The sequence below is a fragment of the Sander lucioperca genome, chromosome 13 (genome assembly GCF_008315115.2).
Source record: "Sander lucioperca isolate FBNREF2018 chromosome 13, SLUC_FBN_1.2, whole genome shotgun sequence".
NCBI classification, from domain to species: domain Eukaryota; kingdom Metazoa; phylum Chordata; class Actinopteri; order Perciformes; family Percidae; genus Sander; species Sander lucioperca.
In genome coordinates, this window is record NC_050185.1 from 3,741,515 (window position 1) to 3,762,500 (window position 20,986).

At 40.0% G+C, this 20,986-nt stretch overlaps 2 protein-coding genes across 4 annotated transcripts in view; one reads left to right on the top strand and one right to left on the bottom strand.

Moving 5' to 3' along the window:
- Positions 1-8,855: 8,855 nt before the first annotated feature.
- Positions 8,856-16,973, bottom strand: LOC116058277 (trichohyalin-like). 2 transcript variants are annotated; one of them, XM_031311041.2, is made up of 11 exons: positions 16,752-16,973; positions 16,480-16,638; positions 13,924-14,062; positions 12,833-12,883; positions 11,469-11,519; positions 11,279-11,335; positions 11,098-11,157; positions 10,847-10,911; positions 10,667-10,691; positions 9,731-9,786; positions 8,856-9,608 (listed from the first exon to the last, which is right to left on the bottom strand). In XM_031311041.2, exons 1-11 carry the CDS (start codon positions 16,874-16,876, stop codon positions 9,410-9,412), a joined length of 987 nt encoding a protein of 328 aa, XP_031166901.1. In that variant the 5' UTR covers positions 16,877-16,973; the 3' UTR covers positions 8,856-9,409. The 2 variants fall into 2 exon arrangements, with proteins under 2 accessions (XP_031166901.1, XP_031166902.1); XM_031311042.2 differs by lacking the exon at positions 9,731-9,786.
- A 1,303-nt stretch (positions 16,974-18,276) lies between these two features.
- Positions 18,277-20,986, top strand: part of riox2 (ribosomal oxygenase 2) — a 14,860-nt gene continuing 12,150 nt past the window's right edge. For both annotated transcript variants that reach the window (XM_031311040.2, XM_036008835.1), the window contains exon 1: positions 18,277-18,404. The gene's annotated coding sequence lies outside the window, so the exon portion shown is untranslated. The remainder of the gene's footprint in view (positions 18,405-20,986) is intronic.

The window sequence follows — 20,986 nt, forward strand, 5'->3', positions numbered from 1 at the left end:
CCAGACTGCATGTGCTTTATCCCGTCAGCCGCTCAACGCACTCCGAAAACCAGAGAATAGGTGCACATCTCGGGCCAATCCGTCTTAAAGCTTTGGTCAATCCCCAGCTTCACCTGTTCGACAGTAACAGCGGACAAAGTTGCAGGAACCCCGGCGCTGAACGCCACGTCCACTTCACGGTGATTTCACGGTGCTGTCAGTTTTCCGCCCATCTATTCATCCATCTACATCCAGACATCCAGATTTCCCGCTCCGCTGCTCTCTGCACATCGTGCATGGCCTCATGCGCCGAAAAAAGGAAAACAAATAGAAGACTAACTGAAGTTATTAGATACGTTATATGTTGTAACCAAATGTAGAGGACAGGGCAGCAGAAGCCTGCTAACTGAACTGGTCTGAAAAGCCTTCAAAACCTCTGATCTGCACTGTCTGTCTGTCTGTCTGTCTGTCTGTCTGTCTCTCTCTCTCTCTCTCTCTCTCTCTCTCTCTCTCTCTCTCTCTCTCTCTCTCTCTCTCTCTCTCTCTCTAGCTCTGTGTGAGTGTGTGTGTGTGTGTGAGAACTAAGCCTACCTACCACAAACTGCTTGCCTACACTAATTACACTATACTCTGTACAATATGCACAGCTCAGAAAAATTTAAAGTAAGATAATGTTCAATACTTCTAACTTGCTAATGTGTTGATGTGATCCATAAGCCATAACAAACACCATGTTATCACTCATAAGTGTAACCAGAATACCTTAGTTCAAAGGTCAATGGTCAACTTTTTGGTCATATGATCAGATCCGCAGCCGTAATGTCTGGGACGCTCAGGCGAAGAGAGGAGCAAGGGTGATGGGCATGTGGTGAGGGTGAACTGGGCCATGTGTCCATGATCATTGTGGAGGCAGCTGCTCTGAGTTGTGGTCAGAAGATTTTCAGTCAAAGAGACCTTTCTGGCTTGGCTGGCCCAGGAGTCTTCTGAAGAAGCGGACAGGTTCTGGGGAAACCAGAAGGGCTGCAGCAGCTTTGGTGGTTGCAGAAGCAAAAACCCAGGTGTGGGAGGAAATCAGGAGGCCAGGAAGTATCTGGCAGGGGAAGCAGGGCTTGGCCCAGACTGTGTTCAGCAGAGGAGGAGAACTGCTGACCCTAACTGGGGAAATGATCTGGTAGTGAACTACCAGGGTGGTGGTTCCCATTTTTAAAAAGAGGGGGACCACAGGGTGTTCTCCAATTGTTTGGGAATCACACTGCTTATTCTCTCCAGGCCAACAGTGGAATTGCAACTCCCCGGCCGTCACGTGATGCCCTCTGGCCCAAAAAGACTTTTTTCCCATGGACTTACTTAGACTGAGATGTTTTGAGTTGGAAAGAGACATCTGTAAATCAGTGTATACTTTTTTGTGAGCATCACAACCCCCACAAAATTACTCTGTTGGTTTTGGAAAGCATAAACAAACACCGAGCTAGCAAGCTATTCGCTGAAAATGGCAAGTTTTGAAGAAAATTTGGATAGTGCAACAAGGCAGGCCTGCTTGGTTCTTTCTGTGAATGATTGCTAAGATTTACAAAGAATACATTTACAACATTTATTATTTTACTGGGATGTTTTGGGACTGATTGGCGGGGATTGCTATGGACAAAATGTTCCACCAAAATACACCCATGATTCTGCCTGGGACAGCTCATGCCAGGGTACTTAAAATGAGACCCAGAACCTCAGATTCAGGAGGGGCAGTGTAGATTCCATCCTGGTCATGGAACACTGGACCAGGTTTTCACCCATGCAAGGTTACTTGAGGGGCCATGGGAGTTTGGTCCTTATATAACGAGCATCAGAAAGTCAAGCACATTGTCATTGAGTGTTGGGCTCTGGCAGGGTTGTCCCTTATCACCGACTCTGTTTGGGATCTTCATGGACAGGATCTTGTAACCGGGGGAAGGAAAGTTTCTGCTCTTTGCAGATGATGTGGTTCTGTCGGCTTCATCCGACAGTGATATCCATCATGCACTGCTGGGGCAGTTTGCAGAACCTCCCACTCTGAAGCCATGGTTCTCTGCCAGAAAACAGTGGATTGCTCCCTCCAGGTTTGGAGTGAATTGCTGCCCCAAGTGAAGGAGTTTAAGTATCAGTGTTTTTTCTGTTGCAAACCTCCTTGAAGGAAGGCACCTAAAAAGGTCAGGTTCTGAAAATTGCAGTGCACCCTGTGAATTATTTTTTGCCCAATATACTTCAACCAGAGGCTAGAACTGGCTCAAGCAGATTGAGTTAAGTAGAACAAATTTTTCAACATTTATTTTTAGATAAAATATATCTTATATGGATTTCAACAATTATCACTTTTTATTAAAAATCTAAAACAAACTTCTCTTCCTTGTCACAAAAAAACTGTAGATCAATAATAGAATAGATCAAAGGCATGTGTCTCCATTTGCAAATACATTTGTGAGTGACAATAAAACGTTTTATTTACTGCTTTATTTGCTTTATTCTGAAATCAAGTCATTGTTTGTCTTAACCTGACATTTAACTAACACTTTAAAGTTGTGTTAATCCCGCCTAGGTTTAGAGTGTATGAGCTGGCTAGTAACTGGGAGAAAAATGTTCCTCACACTCCTGAAGGCAGCTTTCATAAGAGAGTAATCAGTCCATTTATTTGCATTGGCTGTAATAGTCTGGCTATCACTTTCTGTATGGCTGTCAGTGTTGATGGATGAACATTACTCTAGAAGAAAAAATCTTACCCCGGGACTCACTGTGGACTTTTGAAACTGCACTTGTACGTTCTCTGAGTGCTCTCAACAAGTGGAAGTACGACTGTTTGCTGCTGTTGGTGTTGTTCTTTTGGATGGCAGTACTGTACATTCCTGCTAAATACTCTGAGGTACTATCTCACCTCTCAATATAATGTAATTCAATTCAACTGGACCACACACTGCAGCCTCTAAAATTATCTGGCAATCTAAACATTATACAAGTCAGGCAGGTTGTATTAATGAAGGGCTGTTGTAATGGATTACATCAGATAACACAGGCACATCCAATAAGCTAATAACTATGTGTAAAGGACAACAAGTGAACAATGTTTGAGGTGGATGGTCATTTTCTTCTACTAGCCACACTGTAAGAAAAGTCTGCAGAATGAGGGGATAATATACTGTGTTAATATGAAGGAACCTTCTGTAATGATTTTTCACAGGTGTTTTTTTCGTATTTTAATTTTTTGGATTAATAGAAATGTCAGTTTGAAGGTACAGAGGATATACTTGAATTCTACAGAATTTACCGTTTTTTTTTGGATTAACAGAAATGTCCGTAACCTTAACAGAAAAAGGTACTGGTCATTTTCTGCCAAGACATTATCTGTTTTTCTACGGATTTTTTTCTTACAGTGCAGGGTATACTATGACAGTAATTGTCAGTTTTTCTTTATGGTGCTTTCTTTATCAACATTACTTGTTTTAAATATAGTTACTGATGAAACAAAAATCTGAAGAATGAATTCAGGACACTGATACAGATAAAAAATAAAGTAACTAGAATACTGTAGGCCTCGAAGGCTATTTTCTTTATGCATAGATAAGAGTGTGTCATGCCACATTTCTTGTTGATGTGAACATAAATGTTAAATGTGGCCAAAGGTTTACTGATTGAATATTGTGTGGTTTGTTGTAATACACCAAGCTTTTAACTTTGTTTGTAAGATAACACATTGTCCTAATTCCTACATTATTTCTCTAGATAAACTGTCTGACTTGGCTTCTGAACCCTTCCGCAGCTAAATAACTAAATAGCAGCTGGCCCCAGTCTGGCCCATGTGGTTAAAATGGGTTAGAACCGCCACTGTGTGTGTCTGTGTGTGACTGTTTGTGTGTGTTTTGACAACAACACAATGATAACTTGGTCTGTTCACAGCGCTGCGGTTCAGGGAAATCAACTACAGATCCAGTTTTTAAGAGGCAAGTGCCTCGTCCTCCACCCTGTTAAATTAAAAACACCCGGTGTGGTCTGAAACTCATTCGGCACATTGGATATGCAGTTATGACTCACAAGTTTGTGGAGTGGGCTTGTTGTCAGTGATGACCCGAATGCCCCTCCACAGACAGTGGGTGTATGTTCAAGACCCGCCCTCAGAGTGACAACATGATGGTGCAAAGGCTTTGTGTAAATCAAACCATTAGGGTGTTGTAAAATGTTTTTTTTATTAACTCATGTCAATGTCAAATTTCATCATATTTGTTAAATACACATCCGCCACATGCTTCGTCGTTGTATTTTGTATAAATGTATAGGACATTTCATTCATGGTCTCATGGTGCACAGAGTAGAGTTTTGGTGTATGATGTTTCAGATGTGCTGGTTGTCAAAAAGTTACATTTTCAGGGAGTGTTCGGTCTCAATGCACAAAGCAAATGACCCATGTCAACCCTACTGAGGCGCTGTTATAATGGCAACCACATTCTTTATCATAACTCACATTCACACACAAAATGACATTGCAAATTCAAATGTGTTCATTTGTCGCGTTCTTTAGATTCTTCTACATCTTCTAATAAAGCAGCTGCAATTTCCACCTTAAAAAAAAACTAATGTCATTGTCAATATTTATTTAAATCATTTAGATTTTGTACTTGTTCATCTGCAGCATGGTCTTAACTGGCCCAAAATAAAGCAGGCAGGTCAGACGTGAACTTAACATTAACTCATCAATCTATTTCAAATGTATTTGCTATGCACGCATACCATGTGCTCCTGATTCAGTGTGTCAAAAATACTTTGTATTCTCCTGGTGCCCTCTGGTGGACTGCCTGTGTTTGCACAGGTCTTTCTCTCTTTTGACAAGGTCACTGCAGATTACCACTTGCATTGAACTTTCCCTCAGGCTTTTACAAAACTCGCTGTCATGTGGGTTTGCACATTCTGCTGTGGGTTTGACACCCAGGCATGGAGCTCCAGATTTTAAGGCTATATTAGGTCTATGAGGTATATTAGCCTAATTTTGAGTAAGGGCTAACTGCATTTTCTCTGAGGCCTTTCAATTGCAGATTACAGCAACTGAATCTCTTTCTACTCTTTCTATATTTCTACTGAGGAGGCAGTGAGTACTGCTGGGATGAAGCCACATTTGGCCACTGTCTTAAATGTACTGCCACTTTGTGGCCTATATTAGTCACTGTATCCATTTAATGTTTTTATGTTTATATTTCACCTTTTTAACTGACTATACCAGTAACTACTGTATATAAATTACTGTAAATGAACTAAAGGTACAACTTTAGAAGAATTGTTCTCTTCAAAACGCCAGCTTGACCTTCCCTCTCAGGTCATTAAACCGCTGAACTGTCTGCTGCGTTTAGAGTGTGTTTAAAATGTGATTTGATTGGCTATTATTAAGTTACGAATGGAACCCCAACAGCAGTTAACCTGTTTTGCCAGATCTGGCCGAGGGTGCCACCAATGCTGGAACCAGCACTGCCCATTTGTCAAGTGACACTCTCTGGCACACTTACATAGACACTTTCCTCCATATTACCACATCTTTGAATGATCCCAGTAATGGGTTCAGGGAAGTCTCAAAAGCTGAAACAGAGCTCACAGCATGCCACTGTCATCGTCATCATCATCTTAGCCTGAGTCATATGGAAATAATTTAGGCACAAGAGCAAGGAAATCCAACAACACAAACCCAACGGTGGAGTTCAGCTGCTGCTTATAACCTGAATTCAGTGCAAAGCCTGTTTAATGTGCCTCTCACGCTCACTCATGCATGCTCATACGCATGCACACAGTTCACACATTGCCCTGCATGCAAAAGCAAGACGGCCTCACTTGATTAATTCCACTACTGCCTATTGTGTGTGCAGCAGAGATGCAATTTACTGGAACACACCTCTTTCCCAACATTACCCTGAGAGATATCTTCCCTCCATAGTGTCCTAATATAGATTGGTATGGCAACCCTTCTATGCTCTAGGAATTACCATGAATATGTTTAATAAAAAAAAGATCTCTCTCTCTCTCTCTCTCTCTCTCTCTCTCTCTCTCTATATATATATATATATATAGATTACATAATCTAAATGAATTACTAAATTAATGAATTGGCCTTCCCTTCATACTCGCCCTAAGATTCACTGGTTCACTTTCATTTACAAGACCCTTCTCGGCCAATCACCTCATTACTTATGTCGCCTGCTGCAGTCAGTTTCTGTCACACACAATACCCGGTTCTCACTTCATATTCAATTAAGCATTCCCAAAACCAACTGAACTGCTCGCCACTGAAATGATCTGCAAAAGACTCTTAAACTGGACAAACTCATTTCCATTTCTTCCTTTAAAATCCTTGCTGTTTTTTACATCATCATTTCCCAGCTACACATTCCTTTCTTATTCCCCCATGTACCTGTGCGTTTCTCTTGTCATACTGTACTTGTTGACTGCTTCTCAATGTCAATTTTAGGTGTGACTTGAAATTGTATTTAATGTCATTTTAAACTGTATGTATGTCTAATGTATTTTATCTCCTAGCCCTCCTTCCCTTCCCCTAAGTGGCTTTTGTTGTGTGTCAGCCCGCCATTGTAAATAAGAACTTGTTTTAATGACTTGCATGTAAAATTAAAATGAATAATAAAAAATAATAAAAAATGACAAACCTATAATACAAACTGCATGTTTGCAAGTATTCACCCCCTTTACTGTATTATGACACAACTAAATCATCACTGGTGCAGCAGATTGGTTTTAGAAGTCATATAATAAGTTACATTATTTTGGGCCATTTAAGATCATGTGGCAGATGAACAAGTACAAAATCTAAATGATTTGAATAAATATTGACAATGACAGTTTTTTTAAGGGGGAAATTGTGGCTGCTTACATCAGAAGATGCAGAAGAATCTAAAGAACGCGACAAATAAACACATTTGAATTTGCAATGTCATTTTGTGTGTGAATGTGAGTAACCCTACTCTGTGCCCCATGAGACCATGAATGAAATGTCCTATACATTTATACAAAATACAACGACGAAGCATGTGGCGGCTGTGTATAACAAATATGATGAAATTTGACATTGACATGAGTTAATAAAAAAAACATTTTACAACACCCTAATGGTTTGATTTACACAACACTTTGGTTTTGTTAAATGGAAATCAACTGGGGGTTTCAATTGGTTGTAGTATAACTAAACCTGTGTCAGTAAACTCCAGCATTTGGTGAGTCAGTGGCAAAACCTACACAATGCAAAGGGACAATCCAATAGTACGGCGGTAAATCGGCCTCAAGCAGATCTTCCTCAGTCCCCAATTCAGTGAGTGTGCAAGACGAAGACCGGCGAAAGAGGCCACCAAGGGACCTGCAACTGCTCAAGAGATTGGAGAGACTGTTCATACAACAACAGTTACCTGATGCTTCACCAGTCACAGCTTTATGTTAGAGCGGCAAAGAGAAAGCCACTCTGAAAAAAACACACATCACTTGAATCACAATTACAGCCACATAGAGGAGAGAGAAGACTAAAGGGAATCCTTTACAAAAACGTACACTTGATCAAACCAATTGGCAGGCATATCACACCATGTAAGGCTAAACCAGGCAAAAACTGAAACACTGCCACCCAATAATCAATCGATGAACTGCTTTGTAATATTTATATAATTTAGAAGTAGTGATATTTCCCTTCTTCACCCAGATTGCAAAATTAATTCATGGTTCATTTATTGTTTCATTGCTTGTCTTTCAGGATGGTGAGTGCTGCATTTAGGGCCCCACCTCTCTCAACGGGCCCCATCTGGGCTTAAAGGTGCACTATGAGTTCCTGCATGGTCACTTCTGTTAGCCTGGCTCCGCCCTCCTACGTACTTACACTCAATTTTCATTTCTCTTCAGTACTACGTCTGGGTTTGCGGTATAGTCTTGGTTTTCTCCAGCCAAATTTATTTGGTGGTCCAATCAGCGAACAGAGGGAGTGGCTGAGAATGATGACGTTGAGGCCGTGTGCTAGTTTGAGTTGTAGTTCCGTAATGGCGGCGGAGAAAGATGTGAGCGAAGCCATTCGGTCCGTTGTGGCAACGCTGCTGAATATCCAGAAGTTAAAGCCCGAGCAAGAACAATCTTTGCTGAGTTGTGTTGGTGGCCATGATGTTGTGGCCCTCCTCCCCACGGGGTTCGGGAAAAGTTTGATTTTCCAGCTCGCTCCGTTAGTGGTGAAGGAGTTGGCTAAGGCTAACGCTAGAGATGCTAAGCCGACGTCACGACCAAACGTTAGCGATTGGTTATGGCAGATCCAGAGTGGCTCTGGGCAGATCCAATAGTTTTAAACTTCAACAGAGTACCCGCCTTCAAGGAAGTTAACACTTAACACAGACTCTCTGTACAAATGAAATGGACCAGAGTCTGGTAGGACCAGGCTACACTTCTGTTGACGTTCCAAGTAAATTTCAAATAAAACAGCTCGGCCCTCCCCCCATGTTTCTGTAACTGTCATGACTAACTGACTAACTGGCACTAACCCCCACCCCCTCCCCCAACCATCTTGTCGGTGATTGGCTGGAACGTGGTTTGTTGTATTTTGATGCCTATCCTGTGCCTCTAGTGTTTGTTTGACGTTTACGACCCCTGTGTTGTCTCCAGAGACCGGGCTTTTTCACGGTGTATTCAGGGGGCAGGCAGCTAGCGGATCAAGGAGAGATGCCTACGATTTGAGACAAAAATGAAATTGCGCTGAAACCATGCAGGAACTCATAGTGCACCTTTAAATAGACGTGCTTAAAAAAAAAAAGACCATTCTTAGATGTTAGTTTTTTCTCTCTCCATGCAATTAGGAATGAGACAACAAGTACAAGATTTAAATGTATTCATTAATTATTTTTATTTTATTGCCAGGGCCAGGGGTGTAGCGCTGCTGGAATGCTATTTATGTATTACGTTCAGCTAACTAGTTCAACCGTTTATCCAATACTTATTACTAAGGCTAAACAATTATTTGAACTCTTTAGTCAGTACTTTTAACGGACCACTTCAACCATTACTATATAATATCCATTACTTTTTGCTACTCAATTGCAACTGTTTAGTCACTACTTTTAGCTATCCACTTAAACTTTGGTTGCAAACTAGTTTTCACACACTCACAACTGCAACATGTAATGTTACTGTTGACTCAATGTTAATATGTGGATGTGGATATTCTTTATTTTTTTCTAGATTCCTTTTGGGCCTTTATTTGATAGAATAGCTGAAGACAGAAAAGAGGAGCCTAAGTGTATGGGGCGTACGCTCAATCAGGTAAGCTACCAGGACACCCTGGGTATGTTCTTTTAATTTCATCATAATCTCTATTTTTACCCCTCGGTGGTACAACTACCACTGGTTGGGAATCCCTACTCTGTGTAATGCGGTCCTTGTGACAGTAAGCTAGCTATTAGTAAAGGCGGAGTGTGTGATGGAGCTGGCCGTAGGACTCCAGCAGGTTGAAAGCGATGTCCCAAAGGTTGCAGTCAGGATCTGGACAGTTGCAGACAGGCACCATGGAGGCAATGATACCCACAAGAAGGAGGACACAAAGGAGGATGCATCCTCCTACCTTCACTCCTTCCCACAGGCTCTTCAGACACGACCACCTGGTTAACAAAGACACAAAATACACGGATAAGTAAAGGATAAGGGAATGTTTATATTTTGGTTAAGTTATTTATATATATATAAACAAATTGTATGTTGTTGTTGTTGTTGTGGAACAGACAAGTATGTTTTATTCATTAGGGGCCTCCCATCTTTGTCCTCTCCACCCTTCTTATCCTACAAAGATAACAGAAAGCATATCAATCACATATCTTAGAAGTAGGCCTGCCTCTTCTATGACATACAGAACTTAAAGAAATGACTTGTGACATGGGAAATACACTCATCGACTTTCTATATATATATAATGTGGCTCGGGAAAGGGAAGTTTGGGGTCCCCTGCTGGAGCTGCTCCCCCCGCGACCCGATACCAGATAAGCGGACGAAGATGGATGGATGGATGGATGGACTTTCTTGCTGAGAGAATAATACTCGTTTCTGTCTGGTAAATAGAAAGCTATAGCCAGCAATGGGGTAACAACTAACCTCTCTCTGTCTAAAGGTTACAACATCTGCCTACCAGTGCCTGTAAAATCCAAACTAATTAACACGCCATATCACATTTGTTTGATCCGTACAAAATCTGTACAATCGACACATTGTGGTTTTACGGTGGGTCATATCCTGAACTATTTCTGGCCTGGAGTTGGGAGTAACCTCATGAAGTCTACACTGGTTGTCTGGGCAACCTTATGGTGCCATGGAGACTTTAGGAATTCACAGCACCCGGCCAAAGAAACAGTCCCGCAGATAACCCGGAGACATGACATGAATGTCAATTATTGAGCTTTAGAGATGGATTTTGTTACCATCGGACAAAATATGAAGACATAAATCCCCCCTGCTTCCAGTCTTTATGCTAAGCTAACCTAACTAAGCTACATATTTATCAAACAGGTATGACAGTGGTATCAATCTTCTCATAAAGCGAATAAGGGCATTTGTTTGGAAGTGCTAGCCATGGCTGGTGAAATAAAGCTGTTATGTTTTGTTTTTGAAGTCCTATTGGGGTTGTGTTAATATATGTTTAATTATGGTTATTGGAAATTATACTTACCATAGTTGATGTGTTCAATGCAGCTCTGTCAAACCAAACAACAGACCGATAAGAGAAAACAGACAACTCCACACAAACTATAAGATGGTCAACACTGACATGGTCGGACTGGGTTATTTTTAAGATGTACTTTAGACTGTTGTACAAATACAACCAGCAAAATTATAATGCAGTAATTACAATATTTTCTCCCCCTGTCTCCTGCTCAGCTTCTTTCGAAGTTTCTTCTGATCCTGCTTGAGCTTCTGCAGAAGAGAAGATGAAATGTCTGAAAGGTACAATAATATTGACGCGCACACACACGCACACACACACAAACACACACACACACACACACACACACACACACACACACACACACAAACACACACACACACACACACACACACACACACACACACACACACACACACAGAGTATGCGGTACATACCTTGATGCTGTTCAAACTCTCCTCTATCTTGTTATTGCATTGAATCAAGGTCGTGGATTTCTGCCAGACACGAACACACTCAGATTAAGTGACATTTTCATCAACTCTCCGACAACTCTGATTTTAAAAAGATGAAGCTAAGAGACACTTGACAAACAAGATTTCACAAAGGTGTTCATACCTGCTCTATTTCGTCATCTTTCCTCCATAGGACTTCCTGAACCTGCTCCAGGTTGTGCTGTAAAACACAACAAGTCAACTACCGACGCACGCCATAACTTAACTGAATGAATGTGCTATTTGAACAGGTAAGCAGTTTGGAAGAATATATGGTTACATTACTTTACCTAAGTAAAGAACAGTAGTTTTACCTTTAAGTCCTGCTCAGCTGTCCCCAGCTGCTGTATTTGTTCCTGATAGTTCTGTCCCAGAGAGAGTTGTTCCAGTTGGAAGAGAAGAAGCTCAAAGTGAGAGTGGGATCCGAAGGAGGATGCAGCGCCATGACATGAACATCAACACCAGCTAAACGCTTTTCTATTCAGTTGTGGCTGTGGTTTTTTCTACAGTTCTGTCACTGACTTGGCATATACAGTCCTTCCAGAATTTTTTTTTTTGTGATTGTTGCGGGCAAAGATCCTTGATTATGCGGCACATTTTCTTAAAAAATGCAATGGAATATGCGGGATATTTATGCAATTTTATGCAATGAAATTGCGGGAACTTGCAAAAACTGCGGTTTCATCATGGCTTCATCGCGGGGTCTGCAGCTTTTCGATGATGTTCACGTCGCGTAATTATGTCACTTCATAACGTTCCCATGGCAACAGGGGACAATGGCTGTTCTTGTGTGAAGTAAAACGCAACATTTTTCAACTTTCTGCTAAGATATATGTGACTTTTTTGCAACAGAAATGCAGGGATTATGAAATCATGCAAGCCCTGCATATTTTGCGCGGAAATCTGCAATTTATGCGGCGAAAGTGGGGCGTATTTGAAGAAATGCGGCCCCCACATAAATATGCAGACTTTGGCTGATTATGCATTGAATTATGCGATCGCATAATCGCGTTTTCCTGGAGAGACATACTGTACAGTATCCAACCATCAAATGTTTCTTATTGCTTGTAACTGAGTACATTTACTCAAGCACTGTACTTTAGTACAAATTTGAGATACTTTACATAAATATTTCTATTTTCTGCTACTTTCTACTTCTACTCCACTACATCCCAAAGGGAAACATCTTACATCTTAACTTCACTACATTTATCTAACAGCTTTAGTTACTAATTACTTTGCAGACTTAGATTACCACTACAAAATATAACCAATACATAAATTGATATTACTACATATCAATAAGACTGTATTGGTCCCCAGGGGGAAAATTCACAAGCTGCCCAGCAGTATGTAAAGTAATATATAAGATATGTATATATAAATTAAAAATAGCTTCACCTTTACCAGCTGCAACAAATTAGCGATGTACACATGAATGCATCAATAATTATAGTTCATTGATATAATGTCTATCCTGAAATGGCCCAATTCTGCATAATGAGTACTTTAGGATTTAGTCCTTTAAGTATATTTTGTTGCTAATATTTTTGTATTTTTCCTTGAGTAACATTTTCAATGCAGAACTTGTAATTGTAACAGAGTATCTTTACTTAAAAATATCTGAGTACTTCTTCCACCTCTGATAATAAGTATGTGGCAGAGTCAGATGTCATACCTCAGCTTTCAAATCCTCAGTTTTCTCCCGCAGCTTCTCGTTCTCCTTTTCCTGCACAAAACGAAGGTGAGAAATGAAATGAGGGAAAACAGTTGAGGTGGAGGCTACTGGCTGGAAAGATTGGCTATTGAGCCAGCCACACTGTCACCTATCATTTTAAAATCCTGTTGTCCTCGGGTCAAATTTGACCCATTTTCTAAAAGTTTCTATATCTGAATTTTGGGTTTCTTTCAACCAACTTTAAAAAAAAAAAATAACCTGGATAGTTCCATACAACGCTCTTCACAGGTGAAAAAAAAAAATCAGTTCACTACTTTCATTGAATTTGAGGGTTCAATTTGATAGCATTTGAAGAAAAAAGACCATTGAAAAAGTGCCAAAATTTGGACCCTGAAAAACAAAACCTTGCATGGTCGACTGGAAGACAACACAAGGGTTAAAATCCTGCTTCCCTCTAAACTCTAGTTGTGTGATAAACTATATTAGGCTATGTTGTTTAAAATGGCCTAGATGAAATTTTGACCACCAGTCCTGAACTTATAGGAACATTTTTTCCCCCTAATGTTGTTTAGATGAAGACAAATCACAAGTACAACAGCTATGATCCCGAGTTTAGACAGTCTCTACCATTTAGCTGTGGTGTAAACAAACTTGCACAAACAGGAAGTGGGTAATTATTCCAATATGCCTAATGCAAACTGCACATATACTGTTTGTTTGGGTTGGACTCCAAAGTGTTATAGCCAAAACGACAATTTTTCTTCAATACTCCTGCTACAAGGTTGCCTTTATCACTCTCCAAACATAAGTATGCCAAAGCAGGGAAGTCTGACAACAATACAGTATATGATGTATATTTTGCTACATTCTGTATTTCAAATCTTTGACCTCAGTTCTCCCATATGCATGGAGCCTGTAGTCATTCACAAGCATGTATTTAATATATATTGACATTGTCAATATATATTCCAATGTTTTGCAGCCCCACCTCTCATTTTCTCATTTGATATATCTAATCTGTTGCATTAATGACACTGCATGGCAGGAATGCAATCCTATTATGAACAGGAGAAATGAAAGTGTGAACTCACCATCTTCCTTAAGTTATGTGTCAATTGATTCCCCAGCTTCCAGTTCTCTTCCTCAGACAGAATCTCCTGGCGCAGGGCTTCTTCACCCTCCTCCTCCTCCTCCCTCCTTTTTCTTATATTTTCCAACTGCTGTTTTAACCTGAATACAAAGTCAACCACAGATACATATATAAGCTATCATAGAAAAGACACACATGGGAATTAAGTGTTATTCTTAGAGTCAAATTATTAATGTTGATGTTAGTTCTTAGCCTGTTGGTATGAGATTGACTAACAACATTACATAGATGGTGAATTTTGGAGCCGAGCAGACTCAATAGCCACTGTGTATACAACAGTGGTGGAAGAAGTATTCAGATCCTTTACTTAAGTAAAAGTACTAATACCACACTGAAAAAAATACGCTGTTACAAGTAAAACTCCTGCATTGAAAATGTTACGTAAGTAAAAGTATGTAAGTATCATCAGGAAAATGTACTTAAAGTATTAGAAGTAAAAGTACTCATTTCACATCTCACATTTTAGAAACTGGAAACGATCCAAACAGTTCTTTCAATGAATTAAAAGTGTTTAATGGGCTAATCATTCAGCTGCAAGTGTAGGCCGTTATATTGTTGGGTAGTTTAATTTATAATAACACATCGTATTTTATAAACTACATGTGTTTTGTGTACAAAAATCTTAATTTGTAAACTAAAGCTGTCAGATGAATGTAGTGGAGTAAAAAGTACAATATTTCTCTCTGAAATGTAGCAGAGTAGAAGTAGAAAGTGGCATGAAAAGAAAAGAATCAAGTAAGGTACAAGTAGCTCAACATTTGTACTTAAGTACAGTACTTGATTAAATGTACTTAGTTACAGTGGCACTCATAAGTTGATGACAAATGTTCACAGGTAGGGTTAGGGTAGCACAGGTGGTTAACAGGTTCATAATTAATTAAGGACATTGTATGGGGAATTTGGGACACTAAACTGCACGTATATGATTCTCGGCCCGAAATAAAAACCCCTCACAGTTTCAGTTTTTACATGCAGACACACTTAAAGCAGCCATATTATGCTCATTTTCAGGTTCATAATTGTATTTTAAGGTTGTACCAGAATAGGTTTACATGGTTTAATTTTCAAAAAACACCATATTTTTGTTGTACTGCAGTGCTCTCTCTCACTGCTGCAGATCCTCTTTTCAGCTGGTCTCTGTTTTAGCTACAGAGTGAGACCTCTTTTCTTCTTCTTCTTCTGTACTATCTTTGATTGCACTGCACATGCCCAGTAGCTCAGATGTAGATCATGTCAGCTAGCTAGCTCCATAGACAGTAAAAGAAAGGCTGTTTCTACAACTTCGGTCAGTTACAAGGCAGGATTAGCTGGGAGACTTCTAAATGAGGGCGCACATGGAAGTAGTTCTTTTGTAGATTATGGTGAACTTGTGTGTGTTGTAGCAGTGCTTTGCTATTAAGAACGAGGTAGCATGCTAGCGTTAGCATGCTAGCGTTAGCATGCTAACGCTACGAGCTAATGTTGGGTTAGCCTGCTCGTTTCGGCTTGTGACGTCACAAGCCGTGCCGATTTTGAACAGCTCACCCAGAGACTGAAGGCAGGACACATTCAGAAACCGTATCTCACTCTAAACAGCATGGAAGGATTTTTTTCAAAGTTTGTATGTGTGTGGAAGCACCAGAGACACAAAATAACACCCCAAATCCCAGAAAAAGTGATTTTTTCATAATATGGGCACTTTAATGTTACAAGCATCACATTACCACTGCCAAGCCAAGTAGCACTAAATACAGTGGCACTCATAAGTTTATGAAACCATGCTAAAGTAAATAAATAAATGTTCTTCCTTAAAATACAGGGGGCATAAGTAAGTACACCCCTATGTTAAATTCCCATAGAGGCAGGCAGATTTTTATTTTTAAAGGCCAGTTATTTCATGGATCCAGGATACTATGCATCCTGATAAAGTTCCCTTGGCCTTTGGAATTAAAATAGCCCCACATCATCACATACCCTTCACCATACCTAGAGATTGGCATGGGGTACTTTCCATAAGATCATCTCTCAATACAAATCAAACCAGCTATTAGGTTAACTGAAATAAAACCATGGCAATCTCTAGATGATTGCCACTGTACATGCACCACTGGTATACAGCATAAATGAATGTGTTAACATTAGGGCTGTCCTCAACTAAAGAAATTCTTAGTCGACTAACACTTATATGATTTTGTCGATTAATCGATTAGTTGATGTAATCGACAGAGCTGTGCTCTTTGAGAGGTGGTTAAGACTAGAAAAGCACAATATAAATGTAGTTAATGAACCATCTGTAAAACTGAGTTTCTCCACAATTAATCCTGCAAAAGCACCACTTTAAATCTTGTACTTAAGCATGAATAACCATAAAAAATGACTCATCAACTAAAGAAATCTTAGTCGACTAAGACCAAAACGACCGATTAGTCGACTAATCGACTAAGAGGTGGCAGCCCTAGTTAACATGATGCCTATAATGGGAAAACAAAAGAAAAAGCCTAGTTATGAGGTGTCATACTCTTTCACTTTGCCGGCGAGGTATTTATTCTCAGCCTCCGTCTCATTTATCTCCACCTCCAGGTCCAGTCCATGCTCAAACAACCTATCATGGTTCTCCCTCTTCTCTCTGAGGCGGGTTGCAGCCTCATAGAGTCTTCTCCTCAGCTCTTGTCGTTCACTACAGACACACCAGAATATAAAGTGTTCATATTGACAACAGGCTTTATCCAAACAAGCCAAACCATACTTAAGAGCAAATAGATCATCCATATTTTGCCCTAAGACACATACTTGTTATCTTGCTGCTGCTTCCCAGATACATCCATTACTTCTTCCAGATGTATGAAATGCACTCCCACCTTCGCATCGCTGGCTTCCTCTGAAGCGTTTCTAAAGGCGCCACAATTGTCAGACATGATGCCCTGTTTAAGTCGATGTGTAACCTACGTCTAAAATGTGGTTTACCAAATGAAATGTATCTCCCACTGAGTTAAAACCTATTGACTCTCTGCATAATTCCATATGACATCACAACAGTCTTGATTCTGCATAAGGACACATTCCACTTTCCATATGACATCACAACAGAGACGACAGTCTGGGTTCCGTACATACAGTCTACGGTTCCAAAGCAAAACACAAACTCCCATCAGACACCTGAACACACACACACACACACACACACACACACACACACACACACACACACACACACACACACACACACACACACACACACACACACACACACACACACACACACACACACACACACACACACACACACACACACACACACACACACACTCGTTTGTTGTATGCTTATTGGGAACCCTTGCACAGATTTGTTATTTATAGTTGTTATTTTCGGCACAAAATATTAATATTAAAATGACACATTAGTCAAACCACACACACACACACACACACACACACACACACACACACACACACAGACACAATGTAACATATAGTGTATATGATGACACTGAGGTTAACAGTCTGTAAAATGATTAGAAAATCTCAGAAGAAATTAGACACCACCAGACCTGTACACATATACAGTACATATATATGGAAAGATACGATTCATCCTATGTATGAGTTGTATGAACTGTTGCCCTCTGGGAGCCAGTTTCTGATGCATCGCACAAGAAGTCATATTCACATTAAGGCCTTTATTCATAATGCAATTGGACTTTTAAATCTGCAGGCAGATGGAAATTACAGTTTTTTACAACTGCCACACGATTTTTGAAACCTCTTACTCAAAGAGCAAAACTACACACCAAACCAAACAATAAGCTATATTTCAGCATTTCACTCAGTTTTCAGTTGCATAAAACACTTTTTTTCAAAACAGAATTCTCTACCTAAGACACAAAAATCTAACAGGAACTGATATTCTTTCCTCTTCCAAACAACTAATCAAAATGCTACACTTGCTCTGTTTCAACATTGCATTGTTGTTTACACTGTAGTTCTCAACCCCTCTCAGACAAAGGAGCTTTGGATTTAAAACAACGGTGTGTAGCCTACATGGTGTATCCGAAAATTTACTATAATGAAAAAGGTGTTTGCCATTTGATGTAAAATGCTTCATTTTGAGATGTGTTTATGGCATTTAGAATGCTGTATTTCATTTTGAAGATGTGATTTAGCATTTCGTGTGTGCAGTTGTGGGAATTGTGTGTAGAGCTTTGAAAAAAAAGGAGACACTAGTTTTGAAAACGTGTGTAAGCAGTTGTAAAAAAAACAACAACCTGTCAACAAAAAGACGCAGCATGTAACCACTTATACAAAGTACAACAGCGCCCCCTACGGTCACACTTTCCTCAGTAGCAGTGTTCTGGTTCCACGTTGGTAGGAGTTTCCAGTCGGACATGTTTAGGGAAACACAACTCTGTTCACGTGGAGCGGCTCGTCTCAGCCGCAGTTGAAAAGGTGAGTGGGTCCGTGGAGTTGTTCAACTCTATCATAAACATAACTAATTAATAACCATACCGTTATGTCAACCGGACTACAGTTAAACTGTCACTGTGCTTCACGTGCGGAGAGCTGCGGGAGCGCGCAAAAGCTACGCTGTCGGACATGTTTCCTTATTTTAACTGTCAAACAACGACACAACCTTCGTTCCCCGGTCGGGTTCATTAACGGTGATAGACGAGAGTGTATTTCTATCTATTATGTATTGTTTTAGTCTATTTATAGACGTTAAGAACGAACGGTATTTTGGTATACGTGCAGTTTAGTGTCCCAAGTTATTTTCCAAAAACTGAGTGTCCCACATGATGAGGGTCTTCTTTGAGACAGGTTAGGGGTAGAGGTAGTTAGGGGTATGGGTAGGGTTAGGGTAGCACAGGTGGTTTAGCAGGTTCATAATTAATTAAGGACATTGTATGGGGAATTTGGGACACTAAACTGCACGTATATGATTAAAAACCCCTCACAGTTTCAGTTTTTACATGCAGACACTTAATGTTACAAGCATCACATTACCACTGCCAAGCCAAGTAGCCCTAAATACAGTGGCATTCATAAGTTTACACACCCATGCTAAAGTTGACTAAAAAGAGGAATAAAAAAATCATCTTTTGGAAATTGATCTTGATTCCTTAATTAAAAAAATGAGGAAAAATCAGACCTTTTAAGGACACACATTTTCTTTGTGAATGAATAATGTATCGTAAATAAATAAATGTTCTTCCTTAAAATACAGGGGGCATAAGTAAGTACACCCCTATGTTAAATTCCCATAGAGGCAGGCAGATTTTAATTTTTAAAGGCCAGTTATTTCATAGATCCAGGATACTATGCATCCTGATAAAGTTCCCTTGGCCTTTGGAATTAAAATAGCCCCCCATCATCACATACCCTTCACCATACCCCCACATCATCACATACCCTTCACCATACCTAGACATTGGCATACTTTCCATAAGCTCATCTCTCAATGCAAATCAAACCAGCTATTAGGCTAACTGAAATAAAACCATGCCAATCTCTAGGTATGGTGAAGGGTATGTGATGATGTGGGGCTATTTTGATGAGTTTTGTTAACTTAGAGGATCAGATCAAAACCTGTCAACAGCCCGAACGACCAGCAACCAATCAGATCCCTGGGAGGACTGACTCATTATTCCTAGATGGACTATAAAATGAAAAGTACTAAAGAGAAAAATAGATAGGTTTATAGACCAGACCAGTAGAATCACTGCTATTGCAGGCTTTTCCATTTCCACTCTTGGTTTTAGAGCAGAACCTCTAACAAATTGAGGGACAATTGTTAACCGCAATAAATAAAGGTAAATAATAAATAAAGGCATAATGACGATAGCTCCTTAAAAAGGCCCAATGACACGCAACAACATACTTTCCGTTATATTTTTGATATATATTTTGAATTGTCGTCTGTGTTTTTCTTCTTGGCATAGGCTAAGTAAAGGGATTTCCACCGTAAAAATGAAGTCTTTGACGCTCAAAATAACCCTGGGGGAGGACACCCAGACCCAAAGGCAGATTCTGGCCTACGTATATAGGTCAATATATGTATATACAGTACAGTACACCCACTTCAATATATTAGACTACACCACTGTGTCCAGCAGCCCTGTACTAGGAGTGCTTGCCATGTGCTCTGGCTGTGAATACATGTCAGGGTTTCCCCCAGTGTATTGTAAGCCTGGTGGCCCCCCAGGCCTAAGTTGCCCCCCACCAGGCCTTAGCCACTGGGAAGTATTATTTTTTCTGTAATTTTAAGAGGTTTCTTTAAACTACAGTGGGGTGGCTCGGTTGGAAACTTATACGTAGTCATATTTTCAAATCTCCAGTTAGCTTTTAGCACTGACTTAATGTAGGGCCCTGTGGAATCTGTCTTAGAGCTTTTAACATTCTCAATTTTGCTATTCTGTCCATGATTCTGTTATCTGGCCCACACACACACACACACACACACACACACACACACACACACACACACACACACACACACACACACACACACACAGCGCAGAGGCGAGGGAGAGAGAGAGATACCCGTTTCTCTTCGGGAGACTTGTTTAAATTATGACAAATATGCTATATACATTAGTACATTTGGTGTATTTGTTTTCTGATTTTAACGCTATAAAGACCGTTGCCATGCTTGCGTCACTCCCTTACCCCTCCTACCAGTCCCTATGGCCACTTGGCCATTGCGAACGATTAATCGGTTTTTCCAGTGTCTTTTCCAAGTGTTTTCCCCGACTTTATTTTGTCCTATTGAATGGTTTATAGTTGCAAAGATTAATCATTTAATCGATTAGTTGTCAACTATAAAAATATTCAACTATTTTGATAATCGATTAATCGGGTTGAGTCATTTTTTTCTGAAAATAAGCAAAACTTCTCTGATTCTAGCCTCTTAAATGTGAATATTGTTCTAGTTTCTTCACTCCTCTGACAGTAATTTGAGGACCTCATCTCGGGCTATGGGAAACACTGATCGACATTTTCTGACATTTTTATATTTATATATTGCTGAAAAT

Bases quoted from the DNA above. Each gene is read 5' to 3' on its own strand.
- LOC116058277 (XM_031311041.2), bottom strand. From the start codon at position 16,876: ATGTCTGACAATTGTGGCGCCTTTAGAAACGCTTCAGAGGAAGCCAGC. The intron at 10,912-11,097 runs GTATGTACCGCA...TCTCTTCTGCAG, and splicing joins AGAGTTTGAACAGCATCAAG to AAGCTCAAGCAGGATCAGAA. The intron at 10,692-10,846 runs GTAATTACTGCA...TTGGTTTGACAG, and splicing joins AGACAGGGGGAGAAAATATT to AGCTGCATTGAACACATCAA.